This window comes from Pan paniscus, chromosome 10 (genome assembly GCF_029289425.2).
Source record: "Pan paniscus chromosome 10, NHGRI_mPanPan1-v2.0_pri, whole genome shotgun sequence".
NCBI lineage: Eukaryota > Metazoa > Chordata > Mammalia > Primates > Hominidae > Pan > Pan paniscus.
This window is the reverse complement of record NC_073259.2, coordinates 129,651,630-129,678,909: the sequence shown is the minus strand read 5'-3', so window position 1 is coordinate 129,678,909 and position 27,280 is coordinate 129,651,630. Positions and strand designations below refer to the sequence as shown.

The following is a 27,280-nucleotide window of genomic DNA, read 5'->3' as shown; positions in this document are numbered from 1 at the left end:
GCTACTCAGGAGGCTGAGACAGGAGAATAGCTTGTACCCGGCAGGTGGAGGTTGCAGTGAGCCGAGATCGTGGCATTGCACTCCAGCCTGGGCGACAGAGCAAGACTCCGTCTCTAAATAAATAAATAAAATGAAGAGTTCTAGAGAGAAACTGAAGTCTTCCCCAAATGGCCAAGGCTTGACAGTCTATATGCATGCATTTTGGTCTTCCTTAGTCTTTTTACTCAATCTACAAAAGACTGAGGAATAAAAAGAAAAGGTCTTTGGAGACCCCAATCACGTTCTTTTTTTTTTTCTTTTTTTTTTTTTTTGAGATAAAATTTCACTCTGGTCGCCCAGGCTGGAGTACAGTGATAGAATCTCGGCTCACTGCAACCTCCGCCTTCCAGGTTCACGGGGTTCTCCTGTCTCAGCCTCCTGAAGTAGCTGGGATTACAGGTGCCCGCCACCATGCCGAGCTAATTTTTTTGTACTTTTTTTTTTAGTAGAGACAGGGTTTCACCATGTTGGCCAGGCTGGTCTTGAACTCCTGACCTCAGGTGATCCACCCGCCTCGGCCTCCCAAAGTGCTAGGATTATAGGCGTGAGCCACCGCGCCCGGCCTGGAGACCCCAATCACTTTAACAGAAATAGTATGGTCTGTTATCCTCCCAGATTAAGAATATTTCCCAAGTAAGAATATTTGTTTTAGGAGCCTGGCGCATTGGCTCACGCCTGTAATCCCAGCACTTTGGGAGACAGAGGCAGGCGGATTACCTGAGGTCAGGAGTTCGAGATCAGCCTGGCTAATGTGGTGAAACCCTGTCTCTACTAAATATACAAAATTAGCTGGGCGTGGTGGCACACGCCTGTAATCCCAGCTACTCCGGAGGCTGAGGCAGGAGGAGGCTGAGGCAAGAGAATCGCTTGAACCCGGGAGGTGGAGGTTGCAGTGAGCCGGGATCATGCCACTGTAGTCCAACCTGGGCGACAGTGAGTCTCCGTCATAAAAAAAAAAAAAAAAAAAGAATATTTGTTTTAAATTGCAAAACTCATACAAATATGGCAAATCTCTAACATTTGCCAACACTGGATGCTGGATACACGAGTCTTTATTTATTTTATTAATTTTTTTTGAGAGGGAGTCTCACTCTGTTGCCCAGGCTGAAGTGCAGTGGCACCATCTCGGGTCACTGCAACCTCTGCCTCCTGAGTTCAGGCGATTCTCCTTCCTCAGCCTCCTGAGTAGCTGGGATTACAGGTGTGCTGGGATTACAGGTGTAACCACACCTGGCCAATTTGTGTATTTTTAGTAGAGACGGGGCTTTGCCATGGTGCCCAGGCTGGTCTCGAACCCCTGACCTCAGGTGATCTGCCTGCCTGAGCCTCCCAAAATGTTAGGATTATACGCGTGAGCCACCGCACTAGGCCCTCTTTATTTATTTTATAACTTTCATTATGTTTGAAATATTTGACAAATGTAAAAGGTCAAAATTGTTGTTAAAGACGCAAATAATATATAAATAAAACCCCGTTAAAATTTTCTCCCCTCCTGTGAGGGAATCAAAGGTAGTGGTTTGCCGCGCAATTCCAAGCCTTTCTTTTTTTTTTTTCTTTTTGAGATGGAGTCTTGCTCCCGTTGGGCAGGCTGAAGTGCAGTGGCATGATCTCGGCTCATTGCAACTTCTACCTCCCAGGTTCAAGCGATTCTCCTTCCTCAGCCTCTCAAGTAGCTGGGATTACAGGCGAGTGCCACCACGCCCAGCTAATTTTTGTATCTTTAGTAGAGACGGGGTTTCGCCATGTTGGCCAGACTGGTCTCGAACTCCTGACCTCAGGTGATCCATCTGCCTCAGCTTCCCAAAGTGCTAGGATTACAGGAGTGAGCCACCGTGCCCAGTCTCCAAGCCTTTCTTATCTTTTTTTTTTTTTGGTGGGGGGGCACGCATATATATATACAAATATTACTATAAATAGCTTGTTTTGACATAAATGGGTCATAATATACACTTTATTCTGTGACTTTTTAAAACCAATCGAATTTTCTATCACAACACTCAGATTTATGTAACACTTAAATAATACTTTTTTTCTTTTTCTTTTCTTTTCTTTTTTTTTTTGAGACGAAGTTTCGCTCTTGTTGCCTAGGCCCCTGGGGGCAATGGTGCGATCTCGGATCACTGCAACCTCTGACTCCCGGGTTCCAGCGATTCTCCTGTCTTAACCTCCCGAGTAGCTGGGATTACAGGCACATGCCACCACGCCCAACAAATTTTTGGTATTTTTAGTAGAGACGGGTTTCACCATGTTGGCCAGGCTGGTCTCCAACTCTTGACCTCAGGTAATCCGCCTGCCTCAGCCTCCCAGTGTTGGGATTACAGGCGTGAGCCACCGCGCCCAGCCTAAATAATACTTTAGAATGGCAGTTCTACAGATAGCACATGGAAAGGGGTCCAAGATTATAGTCAGTGAAAGGCAAGATGAGAGACGGTGTGTATATTTCTTTCTTTTTTTTTTTTTTTTTGAGATGGAGACTTGCTTAGTCACCCATGCTGGAGTGCAGTGGCATGATTTTGGCTCACTGCAATCTCTGCCTCCCGGGTTTAAGCAATTTTCCTGCCTCAGCCTCCTGAGTAGGTGGGATTACAGGCGCATGTCGCCATGCCTGGCTAATTTTTGTATTTTTAGTAGAGACAGGGTCTCACCATGTTGACCAGGCTGGTCTCCAACTCCTTACCTCAAATGATCTGCCCACCTTGGCCTTCCAAAGTGGTGGGATTACAGGCATGAGCCACAGCACCTGGCTGGTGTGTATATTTCTGTGATACAATAATACAAGAAAATAAGGCTGGGCGCAGTGCCTCAGGCCTGTAATCCCAGCACTTTGGGAGGCTGAGGCGGGCAGATCACCTGAGCTCAGAAGTTCGAGACCAGCCTGGCCAACATGGCAAAACCCCGTCTCTACAAAAAATACAAAAATTAGCTGGGTGTGGCAGCATTTGCCTGTAGTCCCAGCTACTCAGGAGGCTGAGGCAGGAGAATCGCTTGAACCAGGGAGGCAGAGGTTGCAGTGACCCGAGATCATGCCACTGCACTCCAGCCTGGGCGACAGAGCGAGACTCCGTCTCAAAAAAAAAAAAAAGAAAAAAAAGAAAAAGAAAAATTGTGGAATATCTCATAAATACAATAGAATCTGAAAAATATTTAACTATACTTTAAGGAACAGTCTCAGATGCCCAGCAGGTGGATTAAGAAACAGAAAGTCACTAGTATCTCTGTTCACATTCCTTTCCTGAATGGTCTTTTGCAGCATTTTGTGTTAATCATTCCTTGCTTTTATTCCTGTTTTGTGACTTATGTATCTATATCTAAAGAATATTTAGCCTGTAATCCCCCACTTTGGGAGGCTGAGGGGTGGATCACTTGAGCTCAGGAGTTTGAGAACAGCCTGAGTAACATGGCAAAACAGAGTCCCTACAAAAAGTACCAAAATTAGCTGGGCCTGGTCTTGCATGCCTACAAGTCCCAGCTACTCGGGAGTCTGAGATGGGAGCATTGCCTGAGCGCGGGAGGTGGAGGCTACAGTGAGCTGTGATCACACCACTGCACACCAGAGCCTGGGTGACAGAGCAAGACCCTGTCTCAAAAAAAAAAAAAAAAAAATTTAGTTTTGGTTTAGGTTTACCTGATTTTGAATCTTATAGACTTAAAAAAGGAATAAAATGGAATTATTTTTGAGTAGGTAATACATCTGTGCGGTACAAAATTCAAGAGGTACTACAGCATCTAAAATGAGATTAAGTCAATAAGGTTTAAAATCAGGCACCGTTCATGTACATATGTGGTAAAAATATCACTTTACCAAAAAATAGGCTTTCTTCTCTTTTCCCAGTTCCTTTTCTCACTTTTTGATCTTTCCAAAGGAAATTCTGCGCATACTAAAGAATGTATGGGTCGGGCACAGTGGCTCAAGCCTGTAGTCCCAGCAGTCTGGGAGGCCGAGATGGGCGGATCACCTGAGGTCAGGAGTTTGAGACGTGCCTGGCCAGTATGGTGAAACCCTGTCTCTACTAAAAACACAAAAATCAGCCGGGCATGGTGGTATGCGCCTGTAGTCCCAGCTACTTGGGAGGCTGAGGCAGGAGAATTGCTTGAACCCGGGAGGCGGAGGTTTCAGTGAGCCGAGATTGTGCCATTGTACTCCAGCCTGGGTGTTATAGCAAGACTCTGTCTCACAAAAAAAAAAAAAAAAAAAAAAAAAAAAAAGCATGTAGATACGGACATAACCCTTTTGGTTTCCTTACATGGTCCGCACAACTTAGTATTATTAGTATTCTGCATGTTGTTTAGTTTCGTTTTGGTTTGGAGACGGAGTCTTGGGATGTCACCCAGGCTGGAGTGCAGTGACATGATCTTGGCTCACTGCAACCTCTGCCTCCTGGGTTCAAGCGGTTCTTGTGCCTCAGCCTCCTGAGTAGCTGGGACTACAGGCGCATGCCACCACACCCAGCTAATTTTTGTATTTTTAGTAGAGATAGGGTTTTATCATGTTGCCCAAGCTGGTCTCGAACTCCTGAGCACAGGTGATCTGTCCGCCTTGGCCTCCCAAATTGCTGGGATTATAGGCATGAGCCACTGCGCCTGGCTTCACTCCCGATTTTTGATAATATTACTATGACTTTGTGCAAAGCCCCTCACATTTGCAGTACCTTTGAATCCTTGCCAAATCTCCATAAGGGGCTGTAATTCCCCACCTTTATGGCTGAGGCTCAAAGACAGGTTAACTTGCTTGGCCAAATTTTATAGCTAGGAAATAATGATAGGATTCGAACTCAGAGCTTACAGGAATCCAGAGCCCACAGGGTTGCCCACTATGCTAAGCCTCCCTTCAGGGCTGTCCCACAGAAGATGATAGAGTTATTCAAGATATTCTTTTTTTTTTTTTGAGACAGAATCCCCCTCTGTCACCCAGGTTTGAGTGCAGTGGTGCAATCAGCTCATTGCAAACTCTGCCTCCTGGGTTCAAGCAATTCTCCTGCCTCAGCCTCCTGAGTTGCTGGGATTACAGGTGTGAACCACCACGCTTGTCCAATTTTTGTATTTTTAATAGAGACGGGGGTTTCATCATGTTGGCCAGGCTGGTCTTGAACTCCTGACCTCAGGTGATCCACCTGCCTCAGCATCCCAAAATGCTGGGATTACAGGTGTGACCCACAGCGCCCAGCCAATGATAGGGATATTCTGTATCTGCACCATTCAGTGCTGTCACTTCTAGCCCCTTCAAATGTAGGTACTGGGTTAAGGAGCTGAATTTTACATTTTATTTTAATTAAATTTAAGTAGCTGTATGTAGCTAATGTATCCCATCAAACAGCGCAGCCTTAGAGTGCTTTCCAGTATTTGTTTTAACTCACCTACCAGGCTATATATACCTAAGAGGCTGATTTGATACAGGGTCCCCCTAATCAACCTTCCACAAACATTTGTGGAATGAATGAAGGGTCCATGGGGAAAGGGGGCCAAGCATATCAGCAAAGGTTTCCTAGAAGAGGCCATCTGGTTACAGTGTGAATGCTTGCAGTGTTAGCCCTTAAACCACTCTCTCTGAGTGCCTGCCAAGGGCATGACACTGCGTAGACTCCTGGGGATACCAGTTGGATATGAGGTTGTCCCACCTGCTCAGATCTCACAAATAAACTTCTCAAGGACAGATAGTTGGTGATAGGGTAGGAATCCTGAGACGTGGATGATCACTTTCAGATATATATTCTACTGACAGACTCAAGCACAAAGCTGCAATCCCTTATAGCTCTGTTTGCAATAGAAAAAGATTGAAAACCATCTAAAAGTTAGGGAACTAATTAAATCATTCTTGCACCATTCTTGCACCATTTATCTGCCCAATGAAATGCTATGAAATCATTAGAAAGAATAAGGAAACTATAGCTGATGGGCTATAGCATTCCACATATGCTGATGTAGAATGATTAGATATCCTTAAATTAAAACAGGGCCAGGTGTGGTGGCTTACGGCTGTAATCTCAGCACTTTGGGAGGCCGAGGCGGGAGGAACACTTGAGCCTAGGAGTTGGAGACCAGCCTGGGCAACACGGCAAAACCCTGTCTCTACCAAAAATACAAAAATTAGCTGGGCATGGTGGCGCACTCCTGTAGTCTCAGCTACTTGGAAGGCTAAGGTGGAGCATTGCTTGAGTCCAGGAGGTGGAGGTTGCAGTGAGCTGAGATTGTGTCACTGCACTCCAGCCTGGGCAACAGAGCAAGACCCTCTCTCAAAAAAAAGAAAAGAAAAATCAGGAGCTATGATAATCATATATGAATATGAGAACAACTTCAATTTCTTATCAAGATTCTGGTTTCTGAGAGCTACATCCAGTGTCCACCCTTTCCTTGGGAAGCTGCAGGTCCATCGTCCTACCCAGCCTCGAGTATGCCCCAATCTGCATGCCCCACGCTGCATCTTCTTTTCTCTAGCCTCTCTGTCTTTGGGCACAGAGTTGCTCAATCAACCTTTGATGAATGAAGAATGAATGGGGGTAACTCAGGCAGGATTTGACTGGGCCTTTTGTAAGATCGAGCAGGAGGGTCCAGGAAATAATTATTATTATGTTTCCAATACAACCGGCCCGGTGTTTTCCTGCAAGAAAAAGTACATCTCTGGGGTAAGCACCTTCACCTTCTCTCTTCCCTTACCTACTCTCCACTTCTCTGGGACAATTAGTCAACACTGGGAGCTCCAGGGGCTTGGCCCTTCCCCCTTTGGTCCAAAATAACCTCCTCCCCCACTTTGAGCAAATGCTTGGAATTCTTTCAACTGGAGGACAAAGCCTTTCATCTGCCAATTACTGATAAAGAGAAAATGCAAATATCGAGGGGGAAGGTGATTCATCAAGGGCCCAACATTTATTGAGTGGCCACTTAGGACCCGGCAGCAGGGCAGGCATTCTGGGGGAGGCCAAGGGGAACAAACCCCCGGCTGGCCCATTCTTTTCTCGTGTTTGCGGTTTCCTCGAGGTTTGTAAAGGGGGGGGATTAAATTAGGTGACTACCCAGCCCCTTCCCACTCTGACAGGCCAGGAACTCCTCGTGGAGGTGATAGATGGACTTAACTGTTTTTACACTAAGGTGGCTGCCATTGGACCTTTTTCTGATGCCAGCTTTTGGGGCCACCATGAGGCCACTTGGAGAGAAAGAAGGGCCTCAGGGAGAAAAAAGAATTAATTAGATGAAGCATTCTATTATATATTTTTTGCTTTATTTCACTTAATTCACTTTGCGTCACTCTCCAGCCCATGCAGCCTCCTTTGAACATGTTTATTTCATTATGGGGCAGTAGTGAGGCTGGTAAGTTACTAAAAAAAAAAAAAGCACGTGATGGCCAAGCCAGGCTCCAGTGTGAGCCCTGGCAGCGGCACATACGCGCTATGTGATCCTGGGTGAGTGGCTTTGCTTTTCTTAGTCCTAATTTCCTCCTTTGCAAAATGGGAACGAACAAGACGATTTCCCTTAAAGGGTTCTTGTGAGAAAGACAGGAACAAATAAAATGGTCCATGGTTCTGGACGGACTGAAGGCAGAACCGGCAGCACTCACACGAAGGGCTACTGATTGCACGCAGCAGCCAACGTGGGCGATTTCAGTTTGGAAACAAATTTTGATGTTTCCCAGCCTCATCCCTGCTTAAAAGATTTTTACAGCTAGTGAACATGAATGAAAACAAACTTCAAAGAGTAGCCTTTGAGGGTGGGTGGGAAAGACTACAGTCAGATAGGACAGGAAACTTCTAAGGTGAGTGAGGGGGAAGCTGTCTCTTAGGACGGCCAATACGATGCTGATAGTGACATCGTATCTCCTGGTGGGGAAGCCACGTCCTCCCCACAGGTCTGTCTGATAGTCTGGGGACGATATGGGAGCACAGCAATTATTCAGATTCATAATTTCTCTGAGCTTCAGTTTCCCTATCTGCAAAATGACCTGCTCCAAGTATCCCACAGGGTTATGGCAGAAATAAAATGTCAGGCTCAAAGGCTGCTATCTACAATGTCCCTTTATCGTCTCCCTCTTGCCATGTCATTTTATCAGCATCTTTACCCGCAAGATCAGGCCTAGCAGGGCGCCACAGCTGGGGCTGGAGGAATGTTTAGGGCTAGCTTTTCTCAAGCCAAGTCGACCTGACTGTTGCTCATGATGGGAGGACAAGACAACCCAGGACCAGTGCTGGGGTAGTCAAAAACACTAGTAAGTGGACAGGGACCTAATGACACCCATGTATGTACGGAGGGTGCCGATACCTCCGCTAAGAAGCCCTGTAGGGGCTTCATCAAGGGGCACCAGAGTTCCCCCCACCCATCCCAGAGCACCATGCACCTTTCCACCGACTTGTCTTCTATAAACTACCAACAAGGGCTTACCCTTCGCTCCTGTGCGGGCTGCGTTAGGAGGCGCCAGATCCAATTCTCTGCGTCTTTCGCTCCTGAGCATCTATCTGCTCCCCTTGCCGAGCGCAAGAACCTTTAAAAAATGTCCAACTTCTGTTTCAGGGCTGGTCGCCTAGTAAAGGAGTCCACAGAGGCGGGCAGAATGAATGAATGAAAGGCAACGTCTTCCGGTCAGCTGCGGACTGCAAAGGCTCTGGTCTGGCTGTATTTCCTGTACGTGTGTGTGTCCACATCTTTGAGTGCCGGGAGTTTAAAAGTTAGGCAGTCCTTATAGGTATGGAGCCGAGCTAATTTCCTTCTGAGCCCCCCAAATGCCTCCTCCACATGGCGGGTCCGCAAATGGGGGGATCTGCAGAGGATCACCCCCCACGAAAAAGACATGCAGCAGAAAAGCAAAAAAAGAAAACAGTTATATATACAAAATGCTTTGAATTTGAGTCGGCCACACAGGTAATGTTGGGGGAGGGGTGGATGAAAGAAGAGGAAGAGGGGTAGCCCTGGGCAATGAGGGCAGGAACGGAGGTGGGGGGTCGTTTTTGGGGGTTCCAGGCCCCGGGGGCTTTCACGCCAGCATGCTCGGCTTGCATTTCCGCGCCTCCCGCTGAGGCCAGCCGTGCAAATCTGCACCTCCCTCCCCGCCCCCTCCTCCTTCCCTCCCTCCCTGCCCCGCCATCTCCGGGATGCGCCCGCCGCCTGCAACTCGGCCCTCCAAAAGTCAGCTCTGCACACAACTCCCGGGCGGCGGCGGCGCCTGCGTGCAGAGGCGCACTCGTGACCCAACAACAAAACAGCGATGCCACGGCGCTAACGGCGCCCGGTGCCTCCCGGGCTCCCTCCCCGCCCCATACCTCCTCGGGCCGCCGCCCCCACCCTCCCAAGCCCGGGCCGAGAGCCCCCCCAACTAGCCCGGCCGCGGGCTCCGAGCGCGATCGGCAACAATGTTTACGTTCCGGGGATTATGACGTCGACGCCTCCCCCCCCCCACAACTGCTGAAAATGGTTTCCTAGGACTTTGCAAACGGATCTGCCTAAGTGTTGGTGCAAAACTTTGTAGATCTCGGCTCTGGCTTGCTTTATTTATTTATTTTTTGGTTTGTTTTCTTTGGTCTTCCCTCCTTCCCCCCTCGGCCAAAATGCAGGGGGCAGGAGTGTTGACAATTAATTGGTGAACTCTCCTAAAAAAATGGAGGCAGAGAAAGACTCTGGAAGAAGATTGGTGTGTAGCTTTTTTTTTTTTTTTTTTTTTCCAAATCTGTATCTGGCATATGATAGATCTTTTTTTTTTTTTTTTTGGTTGTTTCTCGCTGCCTTTTCTTTCCTTTTCTGTATTTTGCAAGAGGACCGGGAAAAAAATATAATAAATTGCATGCAAAAGGAAGCAAGCTGCTTACTCCTCCAGCCCCTTGTGAGGCTTAGAGTCTCAGACACTTAAGTGGGGAGGTGGTATCGGGGAAAGGCGTGGAGGGGGGCTGAGCGGGCTCGGGGTTCGCCCGGAATCTGGGGGGCTGAGGGGCCGGGCGCTGGGCGGTGGAGGGAGGAGGCAGGGGGATGCGGGGAGTGGTGGGGGAGTCTCCTTAGGAAGTGAGTGTGCGCGCGCGCTTGTGGGGAGATGAGGCAGCTGCTGGTGCGTTTTGGGGTCTCCGATCCGAGCTTTGTGGCGGGCCGTCTGCCTCTCCCCCTTCCAAGCCCGGATCCTCCTCCCCCCACCTCCTCTTCTTGCACTGGCGGGCGGGCGGCGGGGGCGGCTGGGGTCTCAGCCCTTCCATTTCAGCTTTCCAGCTTCCCCGGTAGCTCGGGGGCGGCTCCAGCTTTAGAAATGCCGCCGGCCCCCGGTTCCGGCTTCCCGGCTCTGCCGCCGCGGCCGCTGGGGCTGCTGTTACCGCCGAGCCGGGCGCCGCAGCGGCTCCTCCTGGGGCCTACATTTGCCCCGCCAGCCCGTGTCCGGAGCCCCCTTCGCGGGTTACATAACCAGGCTCCCGGCCGAGTGGGCGAAGCCCAGCACATTTCGGGGGCGGGGGGCAGGGGAGGGCCCCCAGATGTCCCTTCAGTGCTTCCGAAGACACCGGAGGGGAGTACCCCGCGTAGAGCGCAGCTGGACCCTCGGGGTGCGGGCCCCTCTCCTTGTCTTGCTTTTCAGCATCTTTGGCAATTGCGCAAAGTTGCTTGGGTTGCAATGGTGGGGTGCAGGGGGCGCTCGGCTGCTGCACCTGTTAGTGCTGGGCCCAGGTTGAGAGGCGACCTCCAGCCCCCACAATAATGTCCCGGGCTCTCTGGTTTGGGTCCTCGCAGCGCCCGATTGACCGCCAGCGATACGACGAGAACGAGGACTTGTCGGACGTGGAGGAGATCGTCAGCGTCCGCGGCTTCAGCCTGGAGGAGAAGCTTCGCAGCCAGCTGTACCAGGGGGACTTCGTGCACGCCATGGAGGGCAAAGGTGAGGCGCCCCCTCCCCGGGCCGCCCTCTGCGCTGCGGGCCGAGCGCACGTGGGGAGGGAGCTGCCGGTGGCTGGGTTCGTATTTCGCGCCCGCGTCCCCCATTCCAGGGGATCCGGTGACGAAACGAGGCCGAGCACTGGGGGGGTGGGGTGGGGTGGTGAGGGAGGAGGGCAGGCAGTAAGGGGGGCCGGGCATGGGCCTAGGCCCGGCCCGCGCCCACCACCAGCCCCAGGGTGGGCAGAGCCAGGGGGCCGGCGGACAGAGGGACCTGGAGATGGACAGGCGGACCGAGGGAGGGCGGGAGCGCCGCGTCCTCCCCCTCCCCGAGCCGGTCGCGCTCCCTGCGCTGCCTGAGGTGCCGCCGCCTGGCTGGAACTGGGTTCAGGACGCCCCTGGGGCATCGGGGTAAGGCCCCCCAGGCCCGAAGCCTTCCCAACCCCGTTCCCGCTTGGGGCCTGCCAGTGAGGAACTGGTGATGGGGGCGCGTCGGGTGTTTGGGACGATGCCCCCTTAGGCCTGGGGTCCGCAGAGCCGCATTCCCCCATGGGCTCTGCCAGATTGGATCAGGGACCCCATGAGCCCGGAAGCTGTTGACCTGAACCCCTACCTGGGCCGGAGCTGTCTAGCGCTACAGCCTTGACAGGTAGAAGCCAAGAATTGGGGTCAGGGGGTGACTTCCCTTCAGGCTTCTGGGGGAGATCCCTGTCCCCTGGCAGTTTGAAGTGAGGAAATGGGTCTCCTCCCAGGCCTGAGACTTGGGGAGCTCTGTTCCTTGTGGGCCCACCCAATTGAGAGCGGAATCTGGGGACGCCTCCAGGGTTTTGGAGACCTTCACGGCCTGAGTTTCTCCCTGGCTCTCCTACTAGGAGGGTGGTGGGGGTCACCCTCCAGATGTTAAGGTGACGCCCTGGGTTGCCTCTGAGGCCTCCAGAGCCCTGGCCTTCCCAGCCTGCAGCCAGTGTGGCTCCTGGTTGAGGAACCTAGTGTTGCCTGCGGGATTGGGGTTTTGAACATGCCCTACCTAGCCTTCCCAGGCCCTTCACTCCTTTTCCCTTTCAGATATTTCAATTTCCTTTAAGTTACAAAGTTTCTATTTTGTTCCCCCCACGCCCCTTGGAAAACCCTTCCATCCCTCAGTGAGCTGATAACCTGGAGTGCCTCCTTCCCTCCTCCAGGTTCCGGTTGAGTGGCTGTGGCTGTGGGGTTAGCTCTGAGAAGAGACTCCCAGCTTTGCAGTTTTGCGATTTCTCTTTTGTGCCCATCGCCTCCTGGAGCGCTGGGCTCCGGTGGTGAGGGGTATTTGTTGGGGGAGGGAAGAATAAATTTCTCCCAGCCTGCCTGGTCCTAGAGCAGGGTGCTAGTCCCAGCTGATTTAAATTTTCTCTGCATAAGTGGAATTTTAATTCCTCTCCTTTCTTCCCCCATTTTTACTGAGTTGAGTCGTTTGGCGGATCCTATGTGCAAACAATATGCAAACTCTTCCTAGTCATTTGGGAGGAATTCTCAGCCCAGGATTTCAGAGCTTTTTCTCAGGCTGATTTGAGGAAGTTGAAGCTGACCCTGGGGGATGGGGTGCCTAGGGTGGGTGGGTCTAGAGGGCCGGTATTCCAGCCAGGGAGAGCTAAAGTGTATCCTTAGATCTGCTGTCCCGGCTTCTTTCAAAGGGGAGGGCCCAGGGCTTTGCTCTTTAATTCAGATCTGGCCCCAAAACTTGAGGGAGGAGCTTAGAAACAGGAGCCCTTAGCCTGGATTCAAAATAGAAGCTTCTTAAACTTCTCTTCCTTTAAATCTTTAGGAATCCCCATTCACTGTGAGCCCCTGGGGATCTGAGCTGCTGAGGTCAGGGCTTTCCCCGGCTTTGGGTTTTGTTCTCTGTCTCTCTTCGGAGGGGAGTTGTCTTGGCCTCCTCCTCCCCCAAGGCTGCCCTGTGAACTGTTTCCCTGGGCTAGCAGCTTCAGTGGCCTGAGGCCTCTTCTGTCTCCCTTCTGACGGTCGGAGAGGCCTTCTTACCTTGCGGATTACTTTAGTTACCTGAGGATTTGGGGGACGTGAGAATTTATCTCAAGCCCCATCACCTTCATATTCAGGGGTGTATGGTTGGGTCAGATTCACTGGTTTCAGAATTGGGGACGGAAAGAAATTAGAGGCCTCCTTCATCCTCCAGGACTTTGGGTAAGGATTTGGGGACTGTCCTAGAAAAACCCCAGACAGAGAGCGAGCCTGTGAATTTTCCTTGGGTCTTGCTATGCCCCCTTTACACAGCCTTCCCCTGGAGAGCCTCCCTCCCGGTTATCCAGCTGAAGCAAGGACTGTGATGGCTACAGCAGAATTTCACTCTTAAGACAACAAAGCTGTGCCCAGTTCCCTAGTTATTTTGGCACCAAATACACAGTTTCCAGGGAAACCGGCTTTTCCCCCCTCCCCTTCACTATGCAGGATATTACAATAAGATTTTCACTGATGCTCAGCTACAATGAGGGCCCTCCTCCCAGCCTCCTCTCTGGGCCTTCAGATCCTCCCAGGTGGCATTCTTCAATTTTGCAGTCCCTTTACTTTCCGAGCGCAGCTTGGGATGCGTGTCTCTGTCTATCCCTCTTTCTCAGCAATGGCTGGGACTCTTTTTGTGCGGGGCTCTTTTGAGTCTTCCTCCCCAACCCTCGCTGGCCTTGGGCTGTTCATTGACAAGTTTGGACCGGTGGGGCATGCCTAGAATGACTGACTGAGTAGGCAGAGGAGCTGATCGTTGGCATGGCTTCTCTTGGGCTTTGCCTAATCCATTTCCCGATCATTTTCCAAGGAGCTTTTGCTGTACAGCTGGTGCCTGCATCTCCTGGACCCCCTGCCCCTTTGTCCATCAGTTTTCTTCCCCTAACCAACAGATCCCGGTTCATTTGCTCCTTCGTGACTTAACCAACTTGTTTTAATTCAAATATCCAAACAGATTTCAACTATGAGTACGTACAGAGAGAAGCTCTCAGGGTTCCCCTGATATTTCGAGAAAAGGATGGACTGGGAATTAAGTAAGTTGCTGAAACTAATCGCTCCTTCCCCCGTCTTCCTCCCTAACATACTTTATAGCTTGGGATGGATTTCTTCCACCCTCTTCCCACCTCTCATCACTGAGAAGGATCTTTTTTCACGATCTGGGAACAGCATCTCCTTGTTCAAGGCCTGACAAAGGGGAAACACTCTCCAAAGACTGGTCTTTTGCAGGGACTTTGGGCAGAGAGAGGACATAGGGTAATTAAGCAGTGTTGACTTTTTTCCCTGACCCACCCCAGTTACACTCAGTGACCTCCTACAGAGAATTGTACCTCTCCTCCTTCCCCTTGCTCCAGATCAGGAGACTGAGGCAGAGCCTGAGCTGCAAAGAGACTAGCCAGCCTCTAAGCCCAGACCCAGGGCACCTAGATACATGTTTCTTATGCAGATTCCCGGGGTGCCAATGTCTCCCCTTTCTTTGCCTGCCCTGCAGCCTGCCCCTCCACTCTGTCTGTTTTCATTCACTGAGATCTGTCAGAGCTCCAGGTTGGGGGAGAGGTCTGGGAGGCAGGCTGGAAGAACAGGTTTGTGCCCCTTGGGCAGGGGCAGGGGAGGAGGCTTGGGGTGTCGTCCCAGGCAGCCTCTCTCCAGCATCTGCTCCCAGACTTGCTCAAGAGTCCATTCCTATGAGTAGGATTTAAACCTTGGGCATCATTGTTAATTAATAGTGAATTGTAGCCCATATTACCACATCCCTGGAACTAGTACAATGCATGTCTTTTTTTCCCTCTGAACTTAAAGGGGTCCGTCCCACTTTGCATAAAACTCCTTATGGAGAGTATTTTCTAGAGGGAGAAAGAGACATAGAGAGGGCTACCCACCCTAAAAGAAAGCAGGCATTTGAATGTCTAGCTCTGGCCCTTACCTTTGACCCCACACTTCCAGCTTCCCTGGAAAAATGGGGTGGACAGTGGATGTCCTACCCTCTGCTGAGGTTCAGGTTTGAGTTGCCTCTTGGGGTAGGGAAGGGCCTCAGTGGTTCTGGGGTGACCCTCCCTGGAGGCATCAACTGGTCTACTTCTCTCCCTCTGGATGTTCTCATTTTGAGTTCCCAAACTGAGGGGAAAGGATCTCTCTTGGAAAAATGGCTTCCCCCCGGGCCCAGGGTAGAGTCTAGCTCTGTTGTTTCTGGCCTCTCACCAAAGGTCTGTGCTCCTCTTTCCCCAGGATGCCTGACCCTGATTTCACAGTCCGAGACGTCAAACTCCTAGTGGGTAAGTCGCTTGCCATGTGTGTGGCTCAGACATGCTGAAGTAGGGAAGGGGGAAGAGGTGGTCACCACCTGCCCATTTAGACTTTTAACTGCCTCTGAAAACAAAGTCCCCACGGGAGGAGGCAGGAGCAGGTGTGAGCTGCAACCGTTTCATTCTGGAGAACAGGTAGGGTTGCAAAGTCTTAAGAAGCTGTATCAGAGGGCGTTTGCCGGTACACAGTTTTATGAGGCCCATTTGGACGCTGCCTCCAGCCTGGGTGTCAGCAACGCAATCTGAGATCTCTCTTCTGCATTTGTTTGTGGGTTGCCGGGTAAACACTGGGTGCTTTATGATCCCTCATAGACTTTAAGGCTTTCGAGGGGAGGGGCTGTTCCTCCTGCTTCCTTGGGGTTCTAGACAAGCCTGGGGCAGGGCTTGGAACTGCGAGCTCAGCAAATGCACATGATGATGACTTAGTATTCTCGACGCTCGGCCAGTAGTAGGTGGCATTTCAGATCTTACAGGCAGTTGTTCAATCAATCTATTCTTTCCAGAAAAACACTTTTTAGCTACTTGGTGGGCAAGGTCAGAGTTGCAAACAGATGGATAAGTTCCCTGCCCTCTTGGTGGGTACAAGAGGCAGTCAAGAAGTAAACAGTGGCCGGGTGCAGTGGCTCACACCTGTAATCCCAGCACTTTGGGAGGCCGAGGTGGGTGGATCATGAGGTCAGGAGATCGAGACCATCCTGGCTAACACAGTGAAACCCCGTCTCTACTAAAAATACAAAAAATTAGCCAGGCGTGGTGGCGGGCGCCTGTGGTCCCAGCTACTCGGGAGGCTGAGGCAGGAGAATGGTGTGAACCTGGGAGGCGGCGGAGCTTGCTGTGAGCAGAGATGGCGCCACTGCACTCCAGCCTGGGCGACAGAGCGAGACTCCGTCTCAAAAAAAAAAAAAAAAAAGAAGTAAACAGTAGGCCGAGGGTGGTGGCTCACACCTGTAATCCCAGCACTTTGGAAGGCTGAGACAGGCAGATCGCTTGAGCCCAAGAATTTGAGATCAGACTGGGCAACATGGTGAAACCCTCTCTCTACAAAAAATTAGCTGGGCGTGGTGGTGCATACCTGTAGTCCCAGCTACTCTGGAGGCCGAGGTGAGAGGATCACTTCAGTCCAGGAGGCAGAGGCTGCAGCCAGCTGAGATCGTGCCACTGCACTCCAGCCTAGGTAACAGAGTAAGACTCTGTCTCAAAAAAAAAAAAAAAGTAAACAGTATTTACAATGATATATCTGGCTGAGCACGGTGGCTCATACCTGTAATCCTAGCACTTTGGGAGGCTGAGGCGGGAGGATTGCTTGAGGCCAGGAGTTTGAGACCAGCCTGGGCAACATAGTGAGACCCCATCTCTAAAAAAAAAAAAAATTAGGCCGGGCACAGTGGCTCAAACCTGTAATCTCAGCACTTTGGGAGGCTGAGGCGGGAGGATCACGAGGTCAAGATTTCGAGACCAGCCTGGCCAACATGGTGAAACCCCGTCTCTACTGAAAATACAAAAATTAGCCGGGCGTAGTGGCAGGCGCCTGTAGTCCCAGCTACTTGGGAGGCTGAGGCAGGAGAATAGCTTGAACCCAGGAGGCAGAGGTTGTGGTGAGCCGAGATCGTGCCACTGCACTCCAGCCTGGGTGACGGAGCAAGACTCCAACTCAAAAAAAAAAAAAAAAAATTTATCCAGGTGTGGTGGTGTGTGTCTGTAGTTGTAGCTACTTGGGAGGCTGTGACGGGAGGCTCACTTGAGCCCAGGAGTTCACGCCCGCAGGCCATGATTGCATCACTTCACTCCAGCCTGGGCAACAGAGCAAGACCTATCTCTAAAATAAATAATAATCATAAAATGAAATGTCTTTTCTGATGGTGACAGGGCTATGTAAAAATAAACAGAATAATGGCATGGCACGTGGTGGGGCTTCATTTTAGACAGGGTGGTTAGGGAGGCCCTCTCTGGGATGAAGGGGGGCATTTGAACAGAGACCTGACTGATGAGAATCAGCTGTGGGAAAAGACATTCTAGGTTGAGGGAAGAGCAAGGGCACAAGGGAAGTCGGGGGATAAACTTGGAGTGCGGAACTGAGTGAGTGAGTGAGAAAGTGGCAGAAGAGGTGGCAGAGGCCACGGAGCTGGGATGTGAGGGCCTCCCAGGTTCCTGTAGGGAATTTGGGTTTGACTTCTAGTGTGTTGGGAAGCCACTGGGGAGCTTTAAAGTGGGGTGAAGGGAGTATCTCTGTGATCTGATTATTTTCTTGGGTTGGGTTTGAAACATTTTTATTTAATTTTATTTATATGTTTTAGAGACCAGTCTCGTGCTTTTGTCCAAGCTAGAGTGCAGCGGCGTGATTATGACTCACTACAGCCTGCAACTCCTGGGCCTAAGCGATCCTCCCACCTTAGCCTCGAGAATAGCTGGGACCACAGCCGTGTACCACCACACCCAGTTAGTTATTTACTTATTTTTGTAGAGATGGGGTCTTGCTACTACATTGCCCAGGCTGGTCTTGAACCATGCACCTGGCCACATTTAAAAAATTGAGATGAGTGGCTGGGCGCCGTGGCTTATGCCTGTAATCCCAGCACTTTGGGAGGCCGACGCGGGCGAATCACAAGGTCAGGAGTTTGAGACCAGCCTGGCCAACATGGTGAAACTCCGTCTCCACTAAAAAATACAAAAAATTAGCTGGGTGTAGTGGCGGGCGGCTGTAATCCCAGCTACTCGGGAGGCTGAGGCAGGAGAATCTCTTGAACCCAGGAGGCAGAGGTTGTAGTGAGCCAAGATTGCGCCACTGCACTCCAGCCCAGGCGACACAGTGAGACACTGTCTCAAAAAAAAAAAATTGAGATAATATTCACATACTATAAAAGTTGCCACTTAACCATTTTAAAATGTAGAAGTTGGTTGGGCGCGGTGGCTCACGCCTGTAATCCCAGCGCTTTGGGAAGTTGAGGCGAGCAGATCACTTGAGGTCCTGACCTCAAGTCAAGACCAGCCTGGCCAACATGATGAAACCCCGTCTCTGCTAAAAATACAAAAATTCACCACGTGTGGTGGCACATTCCTGTAATCCCAGCTACTCAGGAGACTGAGGCAAAAGAATCGCTAGAACCTGGGAGGCAGAGGTTGCAGTGAGCCGAGATTGCACCACTGCACTCCAGCCTGGGTGACAGAGTGAGACTCTTTCCCAAAAAAAGAAAAGGCACAAGTCATTGGTTTTAATATATTCACAATGCTGTATAACCATCCCCACTAAATTCCAGAATATTTCTATCACCCCCAAAAGAAACACTGTATCAATTCCCCCATCGCTGTTAGATTAGCATGACTGCTAATCTGCCTTGTGTCTCTATGAAGTTGCTGATTCTGGACATTTCATTCAAGTGGAATCATAGAACACACGATCCTTTGTGTCTGGCTCCTTTCACTTGGTGTCATGTTCTCAAGGCAATCCATGTTGCAGCATGAGGCAGTACTTCACTCTCTTTCTTGGCTGAATAATATTCCATTGTATGGATAGACTACATTTTGTTTATCCAAAAACATTTGTTTTTGGACCACATTTGTTGATGGACATTTTGGTTGTTTCTACTTTTTGGCTGTTATGAATAATGTTGCTAAAAATATTCACATACAGGTTTTTGTTGAACATGCATCTTCACTTATCTTGGGTATATCTTTAGGAGTGGAATTGCTGGATCATGTGGTAACTGTGTTTAACTTACTGAGGAACTGCCAGACTGTTTACCAAAGCAGCTGTGTCATTTTACACTCCCATAAGCAGTGTGTAGGGGTTCTGGTTTCCCTACATCCTTGTTAACACTTGTTATTGTCTGTCTCTTTGACGATAGCCATGCTAGTGGCTATGCAGTGAGGTCATTTGATTGAAGTTTTATAGAAGCCAACTCTGGTGTGTCTGTGTGGAGGATGAAAGCAGCCGGCCAGTGTGTCAGATGTGTCAGATGATCCAGCCAGAATAATTGACCCAAAAGCATGTTAAAGATATGCAGGCTGGGTGCGGTGGCTCACACCTGCTAGTTCCAGCACTTTGGGAGGCCAAGGTAGGAGGATCGATTGAGGCCAGGAGTTCAAGACCAGCCTGGGGAGCATGGCAAAACCTCATCTCTACAAAAAACACAAAAATGGCCAGGCGCAGTGGCTCACGCTTGTAATCCCAGCACTTTCGGAGGCTGAGGCAGGTGGATCACCTGAGGTCAGGAGTTTGAGACCAGCCTGGTCAACATGGTGAAACCCTGTCCCTACTAAAAATACAAAAAAATCAGCCGGTCATGGTGGCGGGCACCTGTAATCCCAGCTACTTGGGGGGCTGAGGCAGGAGAATTGCCTGAACCCTGGAGGCAGAGGTTGCAGTGAGCAGAGATTGGCCATTGCACTCCAGCCTGGGCAACAAGAGCAATACTCTGTCTCAAACAAAACAAAACAAAACAAAAAAACCCCAAAAAACCCAAAACACAAAAATTAGCTGGGCTTGGTGGCATGCCTCGGTAGTCCCAGCTCCTCAGGAGGCTGAGGTGGGACAGATCACTTGAGCCTAGGAGTTTGAGGCTGTAGTGAGCCAAGATCATGCCACTGCACTCCACTCCACTCTGTCAGGGCAACAGAGCGAGATCCTGTCTCAAAAAAAAAAAAAAAAAAGAAAGAAAGAAAGAAAAGAAAAAAGAAAGCAGGAACAGTCATCCAGCCCCCTCTCCCTTGGTATTTCTGTGATGATCAAATGGAGCGATGAATGTTCAAGTGCTTTGCAGAGGGACAGCTGCTCTGAACTCTGAGGGAGGCCGCTGACTGCAGTTGGCCTGGGGAATTATTATGCCCATTTCGGTCTCTGAGCTGCACACAGGCTTCCAGAGAGTGGTGATAGGGCACATTTGTTATAAGTGACCTAAGTGACAAATGTAACTCTAGCTGTCCTAAGCAAAAGGAAATTCATAGACTTAGGTCGTAAGTTCAGCATGTAACCTCCGGGGACATCTATGTCTGGATGCTCCAAAATGATCTTGAGAAATTGAGTCTGTTTCTCCTTTCTGCTTCCCACTTCGACTCCCTCTTTCTGCTTCATTCTTGGCAGGCTTCTCCCCATGGGAGGGTAGGGAGGGTGAGTGAAGAAGGGGCCCACAGCAGCTTCAGGCGTCTATCCTGCCAGCTCAGGGTCCTTCCCAAAACCTCAGTCATTCCCTTAAATGCCTCTGGATTGGCTCTGACAGTCTTAGCACAGCCTTCAGCCAGACTGGAGTTGCTGGCTGGGGTCAGCCCAGCAGAACCACGTGGACTGAAAGTGGGGAAGCAGTGATTCTCCAGGGTTGCTGGGTGACATAAACACAGCCCTAACAGACGTGAGAGTCTGCTTTGGAGGGCAGTGTGTGGGGAAGGCTGGGCCAGCCCTCCCAGTCATTGCGGGGTCGCAGCCTGTGTCTTGCAGCCTCTGTCTTCCAGTGTCTTACCTTGCCCTGGGCACTGCACCACGGGATGTGGCCGTTTGAGAAAGGGATTTGTGCACTACCAGGTGTTCAGGCCACAACTCGGGGCTGCAGACTCTTCTCTAATGTCCTAAAATTGGGCTTTTCTCCATCAGCAGTCTGTTCCCAGCTCCAAGCCTTTTTTTTTTTTCAATTTTTTTTATTTTTTTTTTACAAAAAAGCAGTTTCCATTTCTGTAACACTGTACCCTTAAAAAAACCCCATTCATTGAAGTATAATATACATGCAGAAAAGTGCACATATGGTAACCACGTAGCTCGATTAATTTTAAGAAACTGAACACATCAGGGTAACCAGTACCCAGAATCCCCTGCGTCTGCCCACGTAGTCTCCGCCCTCCACTGCTAGTGAACCTGACTTCTAGCCCCTTGGATGAGTTTCGCCTGTTTTCACATTTTATGCCAGTGAAATCGTGGAGGATGTCTTCTTTAGTTTTTGGCTTCTTTTGCTCAGCTTTGTGTATATACAATTCGTCCATATTGTTTGTTGTGTGTAGTTGTAGATTTCTTTTCTTTTTTTGTGTGTATGTGTGTGTGATTTTGTTTGTTTGTTTTTTTGAGATGGAGTTTCGCTCTTGTTGCCCAGGCTGAAGTGCAGTGGCACCATCTTGGCTCACTGCAACCTCTGCCTCCTGGGTTCAAGCGTTTCTCCTGCCTCAGCCTCCTGAGTAGCTGGGATTAGAGGCGCCCGCCACCACGCTTTTATATTTTTCGTAGAGATGAGATTTCACCATGTTGCCCAGGCTAGTCTCAAATTTCTGAGCCCAAGCAATTCTCCTGCTTCGACCTCCCAAAGTGCTGGGGTTACAGGTGCGAGCCACTGCACCTGGCCTTTGTTTCGTGGTTGGATATTTTCTGAAATGTCTCATCGGGTCTTTTCTCCATTATTTCAAAGGGTTGGCTCTTATTAATTGTCAGGTGTATTCGTTTGCTTGGGCTGCTGTAAGAAAGTACCACAGATGGGGGCTTCAACAACAATTTATTTTCTTAGGCTGGGCGCAGTGGCTCACGCCTATAATCCCAGCACTTTGGGAGGCTGAGGTGGGCGGATCACCTAAGGTCAGAAGTTCTAGATCAGCCTGGCTAACATGGTGAAACTCAGTGTCTACTAAAAATACAAAAATTAGCCGGGCTTGGTGGTGCACAGCTGTAATCCCAGCTACTCCTGAGGCTGAGGCAGGAGAATTGCTTGAACCCGGAGAATGGCTTGAACCCGGGAGGTGGAGGTTACAGTGAGCCGAGATTGCACCACTATATTCCAGCTTGGGTGAGAGAGTGAGACTCCGTCTCAAAAAAAAAAAAAAAAGAAATGTATTTTCTGACAATTCTGGAGGCAAGGAATCCGAGATCAAAGTGGCAGCAGCTGTGGTTTATTTGAAGATCTCTCTTCTTGGCTTGTAGTTGGCTGTCTTCTCCCTGCCCTCATGTGGTTTTCCCTTTGCATGTCTGTCCTAAACTATTCTTTTTTGTAGAGACGGGTCTTGCTTTGCTGCCCAGGCTGTTCTCAGACTCCTGGGCTCAAGTGATCCTCCCGCCTCGCCATCGCGAAGTGCTGCAATTGCATGCGTGAGCCACAGTGCCCAGCCCCTAAACTCTTCTTATAAGGACACCAGTCATATTAGATGAGGGCTCACCCTAAAGATATCATTTTCACTTAATTACATTTTTAAAGACCCTATCTCCAAATATGGTTACATTCTGAGGTGCTGGGGGTGAGGACTTCAGCATATTAATATATACATCTTATAGGTAGACACAATTCAGACTATAAGACTTTTTTATATATTCTGGATGTGAGTCTTTTGTCAGATATATATATATTCCCAGGTGGGGGGCGGTGGCTCATGCCAGTAATCCCAGCACTTTCGGAGGCTGAGGTGGGTGGATTACCACAGAGGTCAGGAGTTTGAGACCAGCCTGGCCAACATGGTAAAACCTCGTCTCTACTAAAAATACAAAACTGAGAGGCAGGGTGTGGTGGCTCACACCTGTAATCCCAGCTACTCAGGAGGCTGAGGCAGGAGAATAACCTGAACCTGGGAGGCGGAGGTTGCAGTGAGCTGAGATTGCGCCACTGCCCTCCAGCCTGGGTGACAGAACAAGACTCCATCTCAAAAAAAAGAAAAAAAAACTCCCACTTTGTGGCTTGTCTTTTCACATTCCTAAAAAGGTGTCTTTGAATGAGCAGAAGGTTTGTTTTGTTTGTTTGTTTGTTTCAGGACAGAGTCTTGCTCTGTAGCCCAGGTTGGAGTGCAGTGGCATGATCTTGGCTCACTGCAACCTCTGCCTCCTGGATTCAAGCGATTCTCCTGCCTCATCCTCCTGAATAGCTGGGATTACAGGTGCTGGCCACCATGCCCGGCTAATTTTTATTTATTTATTTATTTTTGAGACAGAATTTCACTCGTCGCCCAGGCTGGAGTGTATTGGCGCGATCTGGGCTCACTGCAACCTCCGCCTCCCCGTTCAAGCGATTCTCCTGCCTCAGCCTCCCGAGTAGCTGGAATTACAGGCACCCGCCACCATGCCCAGCTCATTTTTATATTTTTAGTAGAGACAGGGTTTTACCATATTGGCCAGGATGGTCTCGAACTCCTGGCCTCAGGTGATCTGCCTGCCTCAGCTTCCCAGAGTGTTGGGATTACAGGCGTGAGCCACTGCACCCAGCCAATTTTTGTATTTTGAGTAGAGACGGAGTTTCACCATGTTGGCCAGGCTGGTCTTGAACTCCTGACCTTGTAATCCTCCCGCCTCAGCCTCCCAGTGTTGGGATTACAGGTGTGAGCCACCACGCCTGGCCTAGAAGTTCTTAATTTTAACACAGACTATTTAGCTCTGCTTGTTGCATTAATTCTTTTTGTATCTGGCTTAAGAAAATTTTGCCTGCTCTAAGGTCATGAAGATTTTCACGTTTTTCTCAAAAAGCCCTTATTGTTTGAACGATTATATTTTGATCTATAGTTCATCTGGAATAGATTTTTCTGTTTGGTGGAAGATGAGGTCAAGGTCTCCCCTTTTTTCCCATATGGATGTCCAGTTGACCCAGCACTGTTATTATTATTTAAAAAAAAAAAAAAATCCTGGGCCGGGCACGGTGGCTCACACCTGTAATCCCAGCACTTTGGGAGGCCAAGATGGGTGGATCACCTCAGGTCAGGAGTTCGAGACCAGCCTGGCCAACATGGTGAAACCCCGTCTCTACTAAAAATACAAAAAATAAGCCGGGTGTGGTGGCAGGTGCCTGTAATCCCAGCTACTCAGGAGGCTGGGGCAGGAGAATTGCTTGAACCCGGTGGGGCGGAGGTTGCAGTGAGCCAAGATTGCACCACTGCACTCCAGCCTGGGCAACAGAACGAGACTCCATCTCAGAAAAAAGAAAAAAAAATCCTCTTGGCCAGGCGTGGTGGCCCGCGCGTGTTAATTCTAGCACTTTGGGAGGCCAAGGTGGGCAGATCAGCTGAGGTTGGAAGTTCGAGACCAGCCTGAGTAACATGGAGAAACTCCGTCTTTACTAAAAATAGAAAATTAGCTGGGCGTGGTGGCACATGCCTGTAATCCTAGCTACTCGGGAAGGCTAAGGCAGGAGAATTGCTTGAACCCAGGAGGTGGAAGTTGTGGTCTGCTGAGATCGTGCCATTGCATTCCAGCCTGGGCAACAAGAATGAAACTCTGTCTTAAAAAAAAAAAAAAGACCTTTCCCCATTGGCAATGAAATCTTGTTTTGTCATAAATGAGGTGACTCCATTAGTGTGGGTCAGTTCCTCGCTGGTGTGTCTATTATGAAGCCAGTGCCACACTGTCTTAACTAGCTTTATGATAGGACTCAGTATGTGATAAGTTCTTCAGCTTTGTTCTTTTCCAAGATTTCCTTTTCAGGCCGGGCGTGGTGGCTTAAGCCTGTAATACCAGCACTTTCGGAGACCTGGGAGGGAGGATCACTTGAGTCTAGGAGTTTGAGACCAGCCTAGGCAACATGATGAAACCCCTCTTTAGAAAAAAATACAAAAATCAGCTGGGTGTGGTGGTGCACGCCTGCAATCCCAGCTACTCTCCTATCCAGCTGAGGCAGGAGAATTGCTTGAACCCCAGAGGCGGAGGCTGCAGTGAGCCGAGATCGTGCCACTGTACTCAAGCCTGGGTGACAGAGAGGGATCCTGTCTCAAAAAAATAAGAAAAAGAAAAGAGAAAAAAAAAAGATTGCCTTGTCTTGTGACCCTTTGTGTTTCCATATGAATCTTAAAATCACCTTGTCCATATTTCTTTAAAGGTGGCTGTAATTTTGATTGGAATCTTGTTGATTTTGTGGATCAACGGGAAGTTTTTATTATACGGAGTTTTCTATTCAGTGAACATCGCATATTGTTCCGTTGATTTGTAGGGTTTTTGTAGAAGACTTGCATATCTTCTTAGGTTTATTCCTAGGTATTTGATTTTTGGGGTTTGTTATTTTAAGTTAAGCAATTATACCATCTATTAACAATAGCAGTTTTGTTTCTTCTTTCCAGTCTTTATGCCTTTTATTTATTTTATTTTATTTATTTATTTTTGTTGAGATGGATTCTCGCTCTGTGGCCCAGGCTGAAGTGCAGTGGCGCCATCTCGGCTCACTGCAAGCTCCGCCTCCCGGGTTCACGCCATTTTCCTGCCTCAGCCTCCCAAGTAGCTGGGACTTCAGGCGCCCGCCACCACGCCCGGCTAATTTTTTTGTATTTTTAGTAGAGACGGGGTTTCACCATCTTAGCCGGGATGGTCTCGATCTCCTGACCTCGTGATCCACCCGCTTCAGCCTCCCAAAGTGCTGAGATTACAGGCGTGAGCCACAGTACCTGACCTCTTTTAATATATTTCCTTGTTTTGTTGCACTGATTGGGACCTAGACAGTATACTCTTTGTTGTGGGGGGTTCTGCTCTGTTGCTGAGGCTGGAGTCCAGTTGTGTAATTACAGCTCACTGCCACCTCAACCTCCTGGTCTCAAGTGATTCTCCCACCTCAACCTCCCAAGTAGCTGGGACTACAGGTGTGCCACCATGCCCAGATCATTTTTAAATGTTTGTAGAGGCAGGATTTCCTTATGTTGCCTAGGTTTGTCTTTTTAAAAAATTTTTTTTTTGAGACAGAGTCTCACTCTGTTGCCCAGTATGGAGTGCAGTGGTGTGATCTGGGCTCACTGCAACCTCTGCCTCCCAGGTTCAAGTGATTCTCCTGCCTCAGCCTCCCAAGTAGCTGAGATTTGCTACTTTTTGTATTTTTAGTAGAGACGGAGTTTCACCACGTTGGCCAGGCTGGTCTCAAACTCCTGACCTCAGGTGATCTGCCTGTCTCAGCCTCCTAAAGTGCTGGGATTACAGGCGTGAGCCACTGTGCCTGGCCTTTTGTTTTGTTTTGTTTTGGCTTTTTTTTTTGGCAGAGTCTCACTCTATCACCCAGGCTGAAGTGCAGTGGTGCAATCTTGGGTCACTGTAACCTCCACCTCCTGAGTTCAAGCAGTTCTCGTGCCTCAGCCTCCCAAGTAGCCAGGAGTACGGGCAGCCGCCGCCACGCCCGGCTAATTTTTGTATTTTTAGTGGAGATGGGGTTTCACCATATTGGCCAGGCTGGTCTCGAACTCCTGGGCTCAAGTGATCCACCCATTTCGGCCTCCCAAAGTGCTGGGATTACAGGCGTAAGCCATCGAGCCCGGCCCTCTTTTTTTGTTTTTTTGAGACAGCATCTCACTCTGTCGCCCAGGCAGTGGCACAATCACACCTCACTGCAGACTTGACCTCCTGGGTTCAAGTGATCTTGCTGCCTCAGCCTCCCTAGTAGCTGGGACTATGGGCATGCACGGCTAATTGTTGTTATTTTTTATTTTTTGTAGAGATGAGTCTCGCTATGTTGCCCAGGCTGCTCGCAAACTCACGGGCCTAAGCGATCCACGCACCTTAGCCTTCCAAGTAGCTGGGATTACAGGCGAGAGCCATTGCACCAGGGCCCACATATTATGTCTTTATCGGATTTCTCTCTAATGAGAGAATCCAAACCAACTGATGCTTTCTTTGGCCCTTTTCTTGAATCTTCATGACAAATGACTTCATTCGGTATTCATGCAATTATACTAATAATCACCTATCTTTTATCGCATATGTGCCATAGGGATTCACTTTGTTCTCCTCAGTAGTCATATGAATTAGGCATTCACTTTTCCAGGTGGGGCGTCTGAGGCTTGGAGGGATCGAACCTCACAGCTGGTAGGCAGTGGAGCCAGGACTGCACCTGGCCCTGGGTGTCTTCAAAGCCCATGTTATCTCTTTCCCCTCCTCCTCCCCCCTCTCTTCCTCCTCCTCTTTCTCTTCCTCCCCCCTTCCTCCTCCTCCTCCTCCATGCTTTCTTCCCTTACAGATTTAGTGGGTGTCTGTATTGTGTCTAGCCTGGTGCTAGTCAGGAGCTGTGGATCTTGCCCTTGATGGACTGTGTTTTGGAGAAAAACTACGTTCTCACCCCTTGGAAATCAAAGCTGGCTGACTTGTCCCCGGACTTTTTTTTTGAGACAGAGTCTCACTCTGTTGCTCAGGCTGGAGTACAGTGACCCCATCTCAGCTCACTGCAACTTCCGCCTCCCAGGTTCAAATGATTCTCCTGGCTCAGCCTTCTGAGTAGCTG

General features: G+C 49.6%; 1 protein-coding gene across 15 annotated transcripts in view; it reads left to right on the top strand.

Annotated features, from left to right (window-relative positions):
* Positions 1-27,280, top strand: part of KDM2B (lysine demethylase 2B) — a 170,068-nt gene that overhangs the window by 6,053 nt on the left and 136,735 nt on the right. For 3 of the 15 annotated variants that reach the window (XM_055096262.2, XM_063593727.1, XM_063593722.1), the window contains exons 1-5: positions 7,416-7,433; positions 8,536-8,883; positions 10,723-10,867; positions 13,811-13,889; positions 15,079-15,125. In XM_055096262.2, the coding sequence (XP_054952237.1) occupies positions 8,758-8,883; positions 10,723-10,867; positions 13,811-13,889; positions 15,079-15,125 (397 nt within the window). In that variant the 5' untranslated portion in view covers positions 7,416-7,433; positions 8,536-8,757. Of the gene's footprint in view, positions 1-7,415; positions 7,434-8,398; positions 8,884-9,161; positions 9,650-9,680; positions 10,539-10,722; positions 10,868-11,029; positions 11,275-11,380; positions 11,513-13,810; positions 13,890-15,078; positions 15,126-27,280 lie in introns of those variants that run through there. The other 12 variants (XM_063593731.1, XM_063593726.1, XM_063593729.1 and 9 more) reach the window with 11 other exon arrangements.